The sequence below is a fragment of the Asparagus officinalis genome, chromosome 1, assembly GCF_001876935.1.
Source record: "Asparagus officinalis chromosome 1, Aspof.V1, whole genome shotgun sequence".
Lineage (NCBI taxonomy): Eukaryota > Viridiplantae > Streptophyta > Magnoliopsida > Asparagales > Asparagaceae > Asparagus > Asparagus officinalis.
The window spans coordinates 17,845,368-17,858,285 of NC_033794.1; the positions used below are offsets into that span (position 1 = coordinate 17,845,368).

The following is a 12,918-nucleotide window of genomic DNA, read 5'->3' on the forward strand; positions in this document are numbered from 1 at the left end:
GTTTGGTTGGTGTCGGCTCAGTTTTGAGAAAACTTCGCCGATGTGGAGAATTGTTAGAGACGTGCTTGTGGGGGCCACAGACACATGTGAAGACACATGTGAAGAGATCAAAAAGAAAACACGGAGAGGAAATTTGGCTGAGCAAAACTCGTGAACGCGGATTGATTGTGGGGGCCACCATGTGAAGTTAATGCGTGAAGGAAGCAGGCCCACCCGAAGCTATAAATATAGCTTTGAATGTTCCTAGGGTTTTGTGCTAAGGAGGGGAGTTTAGTCGGGTTTTTTTTGCTATAAATATAGCTTTGAATGTTCCTAGGGTTTTGTGCTAAGGAGGGGAGTTTAGTCGGGTTTTTTTTCTTTTTCGTTGGCGGCTGCGCAGGTGCAATTGAGGCGGCTGCAGAGCTAAGGCGAAGGGGAGAGAGAGAATAAGGCGGCTGTGGATTTTTTCTTGGGCTTCGTGCAGAGGAGAAAAATCTTGGTGGCTGTTTTGTGAGAGATTAGAGAGTTAGTTTGAGGGTTTAGTTTGAGAGATTATAAACCCTATTTGTATTCTCTTTTCCTCTATTAGTGAATCTCCCTCCTTGCCCCGTAGACGTAGGCAGTTTGCCGAACCATGTAAAATTGGTTGTTTGAGTTTGTGGCCATTGTAATAGTTTTTAGGATCCCTCGACGCGCAATCCTAGAGCTGACGAGAGGAAGAGCAAATATCTCACTTTGATGGGATATTAGGCTTCAGATTCTTGTTCCCTTTGAGAAACAAGAATTCTTATCGATCTTTCTCACTTATTGTGTACCAGAAACTCTGCCGAAATTTCCGCTGCGCACAACACATGAACAACAACTATGAGTGCGGAGGACCAGATTTGATTTACTGTTCATGCTATAGTATAGAGGAGTAGATGTTTTATTAGGAAAATGATAGGGGCACACCCCCAACCACTATCTCAACCACACCCCATTTCTCATTTACTATAGTACACCGGGCCCCACATGGGATTTTAAAAATTTAAAATCTCATATGAGGCCCGGTGTACTGTAGCAAATGAGAGAGGTGGTGTGGTTGAGGTTGTGGTTGGGGGTGTGCCCCTAGTGCCACCCGTTTTATTACCATGTTATCTGGAAAAAAGAATTATTATTTAAACATATTTGTCTTCATCTACATTATATAATATGATTGGGGTCCTTATTAGTACTATTCTATTGTTATTATCTGATAAAATATTTATCCAGACAATGGGCTCATTAATTAATTACTACTTACAAGTACAACCATTATACCCGTGCTCACACACAGATTATTTTGATTTCATTGGTTTAGATTATTTTGTTTTCATTGGTTTATATATGTTAGTTTATAGATTATTTAAATACATGAAGGTAAATGAGTGTCATAACATTAATGATTGATTATATTTCTTTAGAGAATATAACTTACAGATTATATATTAACTAATACATTAATTGCTTAAGAAGGAAGAGACAATGATTATCTATTTTTGCTATGTTATGAGAAAAAGAGAATACTGATATTTTTATTAGCTGAAGTAGATAGTTAGAGTGCTAGGGTGTTTTTGGGTTATAATAAAATCTGAAGTTTAAATTTCAAAGTTAAATAACATAATAATCAACCCTCCTTTTCAAATCTAAAAAAATTACCGATATAAAAAATAGTAAATGTGATGATATTTAATGTTTTTTTAAGAAAGATATTTAAGTGGAAATGAACATAAATAGTGTTTGGCTCCCTGTGGGAAAGAACTGGGATTACAAACTCTCGAGAATTCAATCAAGTCTCATCTTTCGTTCGCCTGCAATTGCAATACGGATGGGATTATAGTGTTGTTTGTGGATTTTGAAACCTTTAGGGGTTCTTTCGTTTTTAAATTTGTTAGGGAGTTGTTTGTAAGTTTTTATGAGGGTTGGTTGTACACTTTAAAACTTTTAGGGGGACTATTTTGTAGAATTTTCTTATTTTTAATTTTCAAAATTTTCTAGAGACTTTTTACTAATTCTTTAGGCGTGTTTATAATTTCCAAAACTTTCAAGAGATTGTGCTTTTAGCGAGTTATTTGTAATATTTTAGCCATGTGTTTGTTACTTTCACAAATTTCATGGGGGTTATAGTAAATTTTCATAAGGATTTTGTAAAATTTTCAAAGGTCTATTTAGAAAATATATAGGGGTTTATTTACAAAATTTTAGGGGGCTATTTACAAGTTTTGCCTTTTCAGAGGTCTGTTTCTAATATTTTGGATTTTCTTGGGAGTGTTTATAATTTGTGGATCATAAATGATGCAATTTTTAACTTTCTGAGTTTTATGATGCTCTTTGTAATTTTCATATTTTCCAGGGGTTTATTTGTACTTTTTAAATCTCAAGACATTGTTTGCAATTTTCTAAATTTCATTGGGCCTATTTTAAATTTTAAATTTTTTTCAGAAGGATGTCATAATTTTTGGAACTCAAGAGGTTGGTTGTAGTGTTCGGATTTTCAAGAGGCTGTTTATAATTTTTGGATTTTGAAGGGACCGGTTGATAATTTAATTGTCTTTTACAATCTAGTGTTCTGGCAACATCCCCAAATTAACAGAGTAGCTTCGTGAAAACACTCTTTTCTGTTTTTTTTTTATTGAATTTTGTCTTCAATTTCTTTTTCCTTTTTTATTACTTTTTTATTTATTTTATTTTTTTAGTTTATGATAATGAAGATTCTTTCCCTTGGTAAAGGTCTTAATCTTTAATCTAAAACTGTGGGTGGTGATGTGGACTTTCTGTCAAATAGACTAGATGGAGTCACGTGACTAACAACATTGTGAGGTAATTATTATCCTCACACGCCTGAGTTTGGAGCTTACCATACAATTGCGAGGTGATAACGGGCTCATTACGAGACCCGAATCCGACCAGAAAGGTGTCGGCCGGATCTTTTAATCATAATAACCATTTTCTACTCCTATCCATTATTATTATTATTATTGATGTTTTATTCGTATCCAAACAATAATAAGTAGAAATAGGATCATTTAAAAAAACTAAAAATTGATTTTTAACCCATTTTTTAGCCAGTTTTAATCCATAGAAACGCGTCCAAACTAATGTTTGGTAAACTAAAAATGAATTGAAAGAACGAAAGTCACTTTTTTTAGCAAGTGAGAAATATATACATGTCATTATGTAAGTGAAATACAATGATTGTTTGCGGAATAAACCATGATTAAAATTAGAAAAGTAATAATGATCTGACAATTTATTATTTATTTATTTGAAATCAACTTCCTAATCTAATTACTCTCCACTTTTTTTTATCTTTCATTACTTTAACATTTTTTTAGGGAGGCTTAGGATTTCATTAAATCTGAATGGATTTATTTTACCATTTAACTTCCGCAAACACTTTAGATTAAACAAACGATCAAAGTGGCAAATGCATTTCATTTCCCGCTTTCACTTTCACTTACGCACAAGCAAACAATCCCACAAAAATAAGGGTAACAACCGCATCGGATTAGCTAGGTGAAGATCAAAACATGAATTAATCTAACCAACATATGCCAAACCCGAACCTTACCCTATCTAATAAACTAGTGTGAAAGCCGTGCAAAGCACGACATACGGTATATTATTTTTTTTCCTTACTATAGTAATCTCGGATTTAAATACTGTAGCAATATTTTTGAATTTTTGGTATTACTACGGTATCCCGCTTCTGCTACAGTTTTTTTTTTTCAAAAAATACTACAGTATCTCCATGTGCTACATTAACATTTTAAAAAAAAGTGCTATAGCATCCTGTTTCCTGTTTACTACAGCAATAATGACACAGTAAATGTTACTGTAGCATTTACTGTAGTATGAATAGTGAATCTTGAGTTCTTCCATTTGTATAGAAGAGTATGTAAGTAGGTGACGTATTCTTATGCATACCCATTAAAAACATGCATTCATACCACCAAACAATTCTCTTAAAGACTTATTGGATTTGATAAGATATATGGATTTGTAAAGTTACTAATTTTACGTTTTTGAATAATTTATATTTAACACCATTAAATTCTAAAAAACTCAAAGTATCAGTAGTATTTCATTAAACAACAAATTAAGAAGAACATAAACAAATAAAGACTCAAACTCAAGAAATTAATTGTATTGGTCAGGTTGAACGGATCAAGCATAGCAAATTTATATTTGACCCAATTATTATATACTACGAGCATGTTTAGCAAATGATCAAATTGGGTTATTTTTGTTTTTTGATGGAATATAATTTATGAAATTTAACCAATAAAAGACAATTATACTTTTCATGATTTCACAAAATCCCAAGCCCCATTTATTAACTTCCCATCAACTACATTAAAACTTCATGCGTGTCTTTTTTTGACCAATTTTTATTATTAAAATATATATAATCCATGCGTTTCCCAAACATGTAAAACTTGAGAACAATTATTCACCAAAATTATCAAACACTCTGAATTATAAACAAAGTGGATTATTATCTAGAGTTTCCAAACTTGCTCTCACATTGATTGTTCCAATTTAATCCGAGCATGTTATATATATATAGAGAGAGAGAAAATAGATATGCTTGGTACCAAGCACAAAAAGTTGTGCTTGGTAGTGAGGTGACATAATCTCCTTCACTTATTCAAATGGTTGCATATCCCCATGCACTCCTCAACCCATGTAAATGTATCCCCCATTTGAATGAGTGGAGGGGATTGTGCCACCTCACTACCAAGCATAAAATTTGTGCTTAGTACCAAACATACACATATATATATATATATATATATATATATATATATATATATAATATATATATATATATATATATATATATATATATATATTATATATATATATATATATATATATATATATAATATAATATATATATTATGTGCTTATACCAAACATACATGTTGTGCTTAGTACCACAAACATACATATATCATATATATATATATAATATATATATCATATATATATATATATATATATAATATATATATATAGAGAGTAGAGAGAGAGAGAGAGAGAGCAATACTCCTATCACTTAAGTTGATGTCCACCACAACTTTGTACGCATATATTTATTAATATATAAACCATATTTTTATATAAATACAAGGATCCCTAAGCAATATGAGTGGTTAAAACTTTGGTGGACAACACTATTCACTATCCACTTAAGTTGACACACAAGTTTTCACCTATATATATATATATATATATATATATATATATATATATATAATATATATTAATATATATATATATATATATTGAAAAATAATTTAAGGACCCAAAATATGGGACCAAGGAAGAGGACAGGTGATGCTGTCCACTCCCTATTGCATAATGAGTTGGCATGACAATTCATTATGCAATAGTGAGGGACACCTTACTTGTCCCCTCTATTGGTCACATATTTTTGGGTCCCCGTTAGCAGCACTCATATATATATATATATATACTATATATATATATATATATATATATATATATATATTATATATATAATATATATATATATATATTATATATATATATATATAAATATATATAATCATATAAAATTTTGACAACACCAATCGATTATAATCAAAAGTATCAGCTATTTGGATCATAACCCATTGATGAAATGTAATCTAAGCATATTATCATAATCCAAAATTCCTGAACACGCCCTGGGTGCTAAGGCTGTCCATCCGGGTCGGAAAACCGAGCCCGGGCCGGGTAAAACCGAAGCTCGGACCTGTGCCCCTTTTTTTGGTTTTTTTTTAAATTTTAAAAAATCTCCATAAATCATAAAATATACATAAAAATTACAGAAAATGATATAAAATTTTTTAATAACTTGAAATGACATAAATTACAAGTACAAAAAATTATAAAAATGAAAGATACTAAAAATAACTTCTTTATTAATAATCAATAAATTCTTTACAAGTATAATTTATTTTGGAATTCGTCGCATCACAATAGATGAGTACATCCTAACTAGGTTGGCACCTACTCACCTATATCATTATTATTTGTAACTTTTTTTTTGAAATAATTCATTATAAATTTAAAGCTAAGAAATAAAAATTACAATTTGATGAATATTATCTAATCTTTATTTAAAGCTAAGAAATAAAAATTACAATTTGATGAATATTATCTAATCTTTATACCTATCTGCTAGTCCCAACTCTTTAAATTTATCTTCAAATTTGATGAATATTATCTAATCTTTATACCTATCTGCTAGTCCCAACTCTTTAAATTTATCTTCAATTATAGTCATCCGATCGATGTCTTGCGTTTGCTTCTCGTACCTCCACCAATCTTGTAAGCACATCACCGCTTGTACAATATACGGATCTAAGCATGTCATGTGGTCATCCATCAAATGTCCTACTGTGCTAAAGGCGGATTCCGAAGCTACCGTCGAAACGTGCACTGTTAGTAAGTTACGAATCATGATAAAAAGTATAGGATATGAAACTGATCCATATACTCTCCACCATTGTAAAATATCTAAACTATTTTCTTGACATTTAACTAAGGAAGCAGATAAATATTTATCTATTTCAAAAACCTTTAATGCTGATCGAAGTCCAGATCCACCAGTTAGTTCAACTACCATTGCATACCTATCAAAATTTATGCTTTTACCTCGATCTGTGCTCGAAGGCGTCGAAGCTGTAGACTATTGTGCAGCTACACCATGTCTAGCTGCATACTCATCATATAATGTTTAAAATAATTTCTAATAGCTAAATGATAAGAAGTAGCAGTAGGGGTGGATCCATCATCTAAGTCAATAATTTGTCCACCATACAATGATCGTAACAAACTTCGAAGGCCAATATCCTTTAAACATGGATCAATAAGAACCCACAAACCAAAAATATGAGGAATAGACCTAAAATACTTATTAAATTTGCTCTTCATTTGAAAAATTATAGCTCCAAAAGTATCATCCATACGATATTTGGCAAAATTTTTTGAATATTTAAAATTTGTAAAACAGCTAAAGTAATTGTTGGATAATAACAACCACATAATAATATTGTAGCATCATAAAAAACTTGTAATATTTTATTTAAATTATATATAATTATCCATTCATCTTCAGTTATTCTATAAGTACTACCAAAGCTATAACTAGAAGCATAAAAATTTATAAAATTATTTATAGTTTCTTTATGTTTTATTGCTACACTTAATATTGCATAGGTGGAATTCCACATATGACCAACATCTTTTGGAATTAGTCTGGACTTATATTTTTTTTTCTTTTACAACATTGTTTTTATCTTTTAATTCTTATTTTAGAAACATTATGCATATTAGCAACTGTTCTAACTTTTTTTATCATGAGTTTAATTTCAGAAAATGCACTTTGAACAATTAAATTTAAAATATGACAGATACATCTAACATGAAAAAGTTTACCATGACATGGCAATGACAGAGTTGTTTTGATAAATCAACAGCTACATTGTTATTACTTGCATTATCTAGTGAAAGAGAAAATATTCTTTGATCAGTTTTTAGTTTCATAAGTTTTTTAATTATTAAATTTGTAATATTAATACCATTATGTGACTCTTCAATTGTAATAAAAGAAACAAATCTTTTAAATATTTGCTAATTTTTATCAATCTAGTGTGCTGTAATACATAAATAACCAGTTTACACTCTAGATGTTCAAATATCAGAAGTTAAAGAAAATTTACAGTTTAAATTTTTAAAATAAAAAAATATTTTTTCTTGTTCCTCCTAATAATATTTTAAAATATCACGTTGACAGGTTTGACGAGAAAATTTTATAAATGCGGGATAAAAATCATCTCTAAATAAATCTTCAAATTCATCATCTTCTACTAATTTAAAAGGAATGTTTTTAAGAACGATAAACCTGTTTACGCATTTTCTGGCTCGGGCAGCGTCATAATTCTAACTACCGAGACTACCAGAAGAAGAGGATTGGGAAATCATAGATTGTCAGATATCACATTAAGGATTCTAGCCTTTGTTGTGTTTTTCTATATGGCGTTTGAGGTGGTTGGTGCCGCTCTTATGATGAGCTTGGAAAGTCCGGCGCAAAACGCACATTTAGCCTTCTGGGTGATGATCCTACCGTGTTCATCCTTGGTGACGTCTATCTTATTAAAAAAATTCCACACATTGAATCTCAGCCTTTTAGGAGCTCTTGGTGCAGATTCATCGCTACCAGATTCAGGATTAATATCGATAGGGAGAGTAGTTGTAGGAGGACTCGTTTCTGGATCGGTAGGAGATATGTTTTTCTCTTCATAATCAGATCCATAAACCATTTGATGGAAGTATTAGAAAATATAAGAGAGTATTAGAGAGAAGTAATGAGTTTTGGTGTGAGGAGAAAAAGTAAAAACCCCACTTTATTTATAGAGGCAGACTCCTAGGCAAATGACCAAAAAATCCTCATATTCTAGCCATTTTGATCGTTTTTAGGGGCAAAACGGTCAAAACGCACGTTTTGACCGTTATGGCCGGGCCGGGCCGGGCTGCCCGCGCCCGCGTCAATTCTACCTAACGGTCATCAGAGGTGACCGTTGGTGTCGGGCCGGCCGGGCTCGACCGTCCGGCCCGACCCGACCCGACATTTTCCAGCAACGGTCACTTCTGGTGACTGTTGTAGCCGGGTCCGGGTCGAGCTCGGGCCGCCCGGCCCGGTTTTGTGCCCCGGCCGGCACTGTTCCGAGCCGGGCCCGGGTCCGGACCGGTCGCGTTTTCGCGGATCCGAACCCGGGTCCGGGTGTTCGGGCAAAACTCAGGCCGGGCCTGGTTCCGAGCCCGGACCACGGGCTTTTTGGACAGGCCTAAGGTGCCTCGAATTATCGGATTTAAACTTGTTCCCACGGTACTCGACCCAAAACCCAACAAGAAAACAACCCGTTTACCGCCCCTAGGCAACCATTAATGAACACTGCGGTAAGCTCACCGACAGGTATGGAAACAAAAGTTAGTACGTTGTTTTGTATATTTTTTTTCCTCTCTCTCTCCTCCCCATCGCAAATGGGGATCCTTATCCTCTCTCAAACACCTATAAATACACAGTCTCAACTCTTCTGCCAACTTCATTTTATTTCTCTCAGAAACAAAATTTGCACAAAATCTGAATTGGCTTATTATTTCATTTTAGAGAGAGAGAGAGAGAGAGAGAGAGAGAGAGAGATTGAAGATGTTGGCAATATTTCACAAGACGTTTGCGCGCCCCCCTCAGGAACTGAACAGTCCAGACTCAGGAGGGATGAGGAGATCAAAGAACCCTGAAGAGATACTGAGGGATTTTCATTCAGTTCATAGCGGCGACTCTTTCTCTGCTAATTTCAGTGGTGGGGCTGTTCTTGCTTCTGTTGGTCACGATGGGAAGACCGTCTCCCTTCCTCAGAGGTATCGCTAATTATTTGCTTAATTAATACATGTGTGGAGTCATCTATTATATATTTAAGTCTTATTAATTTTGATTATTTGTTTTTATACACACAAACAACTCCTCAAAACTAAACTAGGCAAATATTGGCCGAGTTTTTTGAAGGCTATAAAATTAGCCTCTTGAACTGGTTTTGTTTTGGACCGGCTTCTTTATTCCAAAACATAAGTGCTTTAGTTTAAAAATTGCCAAGAACACCCTTACTTATGGGACGTGGAGGGAAAAAAAAGTTGAAAAATTAAAGACGTACGTATTTGGGGGGGTAGACACTTATTAGATAAATTTGATTTCTGATTTAGCCATGTAAAGGCAGAAGAGACGATCGAAACTGTTTATTATTCGGTAAATAAATAATTGTGATTTATTTTGAGTTAGGAAATTAAATGCTTTTAATTAGGGGGAGTAAAAAAAGTTGCAAAGTGTCATTTAAAACAGATATCTAGGATTCGTCTCAATATTCAACTCTTGTTGGTTAACTATATATTAGCTTATCAGCAAAAAAAATTTAAGAAATTGTCTTTTGGTATATAGGAATGATTAAGACATCCAGTTGTTGTAAACCGTAGAAGAGATCATGTTACAAAATTTTGTAGTATTCTAGTAATGAAACTTATCATCTTGTATAAATTTCAAATTTGTTATCCGTCAAGTTTGCTTAATTTATTCTCAGATATTGCAATTTAGATTTATATCCTTCTAAGTTTAAAACATGGCATTAAGAACTGTGATGCCTTGCGTTCTTTTAATTAAAAAAAAAGGATAGAAAATACATGTTATGACAAACTCCCCAGGATAAGCTAATATCAATCACACGAGAGCACGAAAAATATCAAGAACACACGAACACAAAGATATACGTGGTTCGGCTTGTAGCCTACGTCCACGGGCGAAGGAGGAGAAAAACTTTATTAATTGTGAGGAATACAAAGTGGAATATCTCAGTCACTCAATTCTAAATCACACCCCAGAAAGCACTTAAATCTCTCTAACAATCTCTAACACCTGTAGAGAGAGAATCTGTTGCTTCAGCCTGCAAAGCCCTTCTCAATGCTTGTTGTCGGGTGGATCAACTGACTGCAGCCTTAATAAAGAACCATCCATTCTTTCACTTAATTAATGCTGCGACCTTAAGTTGGGTGGATCAGAAACAATCTCTCTTAGCAGAAGGAACACAAAAGAGAGCCAATACCAAAACCAAATTACTTCACACACCTTCACAAACAACCTGTTTTCATCTCGTCATGCGGCAAGCAACCTTAATTGTTTTCTTGATGTACGTTGCTGCCATCTAGAAGCTCACGGGTGTTCTCACCAAAGATGCTTCGACCTCTATCCTCGCTATTTATAGATGAAGGATATGTAACATGATAGGATCAATCATCTTATCCTTAACAATCCCCAGCTAACTGAATGTCCTAATAATATAAGAATTTTATTCTTAACCAACAACTAGGAATTCAATCCCTTAGCAAACATAACCAGCGTGAGTCAAATGCCGAGCCGAGTTCGAGATGCATATTTGATTATTTGAGGCACAACATAACAATACATATAAATCATGGTATCAAAGCTAAAATAGGTCTTTGGATCTCCTTGTCAAATTTAACCAGACTATATGCATATAAGCCATTTACAACTGCTTATTTGCATACACTCCTGGTGCAGGTTATTCTGTAGCTTCGATGAGATATACTGCATGTTTGTAGGAAACCTTAACAATTTGAGCTCCCTCATAAGGGAATATGGCCTCTGCAAGTCTACAAATGATGCTCTCCTTGTGATCGAGGCTTATCGCACTTTACGTGATCGTGGGCCCTACCCTGCCGACCAAGTTGTCAAGGATCTCAGCGGCCCCTTCGCGTTTGTCCTCTATGACAACAAGGCCGGCATCATATTCGCTGCATTGGTAAATTGCAAATTTCGCTTTCTAGGAACTTTTAGAAAGCTGGTTAACTTTGTTTACATGCAGTATCTGCATTTTGGATATTATTGATGATAGTCCGTTCGACGCATGTATGCTATTATTGATTGAATGTGTGATGGTTTTGATTGATTTCGTGAGTATCATGTTTTGTTGCAGAGTGCATGTATGCTATTATTGATTGAATGTGTGATGGTTTTGCTTGATTTCGTGAGTATCATGTTTTGTTGCAGAGTTCTGATGGAGCAATACCTTTGTATTGGGGTATTGCGGCGGATGGATCGGTGGTGATTTCTGATGATAAGGAGGTTATTAAGGGAGGCTGTGGCAAGTCTTTTGCCCCTTTCCCTGCTGGTGAGTGCACTTTTCGTAGGATTTGTCAAATTTGATTTGGATTTCTTAACTATAAAAATAAAATAAAATAAAATAAAATAAAATAACAGTTGGGGGAGCACTAGTTTTATTATATTTGTTTTTCTTGTACCGAATGGTTACGATTTATTTCAAAATTTTAGCACTTACCATAACTTGTCGCTTTTGAGTCAGGAAATATCGCACTTGGCACTAGTTATGATTAAAACTAAGGGTTGTCTTTGAATCTTTTTGATAATGGAGAGGATTCAAATCTGTGGAGAGCCGATCTCTAAAATTCACAACCTTCAATTATATTTAGATGCTTGGTTCATTATCATATCTTGATGCGTATTCATTCCAATTTTTCACTCAAGATGAATTAGAAACGATAATCAAATAATAAACGGTTAAGATCAGGGGTACCAACACTCACTTTGGCAAGTTGCGTAAAAACTGAAACCTTACGAGCCAATTTTCCTGTCTTTGTCTACAGGGTGTATGTTCCATAGTGAAGGGGGGCTGAGGAGCTTTGAGCACCCGATGAACAAGTTAAAAGCAATGCCAAGGGTTGACAGCGAGGGAGTTATGTGCGGCGCCACATTCAGGGTCGACAAGTATACGAGGATCAACAGCATGCCGAGGGTCGGAAGCGCTGCAGACTGGACTGAATGGGATGAGTCCTGCCAGTAGATGATGTATATCAGCCTTTGCCAGCACTTTGCTTATGCAAATAATCTTTCAGTTGGTTCAACATGCAATGCTTAACGGTTACTTTTGGGATTCTGTGTTTTCTGTGTGATAGCCGGACTGCTTCTTGAGTGAATAACATCAGAATTGTTGTATATATAACAGTGGTCGAGATTTTGCCTTCATCTCTACGAGTGTTTTGCCTCTTGTTGGTGTTTTCTTCCTTGTTTGTGGGTAATATGTTGTTTCCCTTTGCAATCTATGGTCCCTTGAAGGTGAATTGTCTAAATGCAGTTATATTTGTGAGCTGTTTTGGAAATGGATTCATGGGTTTTGGTTGCTTATGGATGAGAACTTTGTCCGTTGGACTGTGATTTTTTGATTTAGCTCATGTCGTCTTAAGGCAAAAAATAGAAGCTCGGAGGTTTTACATGGATATGTCATTCTTATTTTCAGTAAATATCAGAAACCCCCCCCCCCCCCC

General features: G+C 34.3%; 1 protein-coding gene across 1 annotated transcript; it reads left to right on the forward strand.

The window, feature by feature from the left end:
- Positions 9,099-12,753, forward strand: LOC109819981 (stem-specific protein TSJT1-like). Its single transcript, XM_020386008.1, has 4 exons — positions 9,099-9,432; positions 11,138-11,378; positions 11,627-11,747; positions 12,241-12,753. Exons 1-4 carry the CDS (start codon positions 9,221-9,223, stop codon positions 12,435-12,437), a joined length of 771 nt encoding a protein of 256 aa, XP_020241597.1. The 5' UTR covers positions 9,099-9,220; the 3' UTR covers positions 12,438-12,753.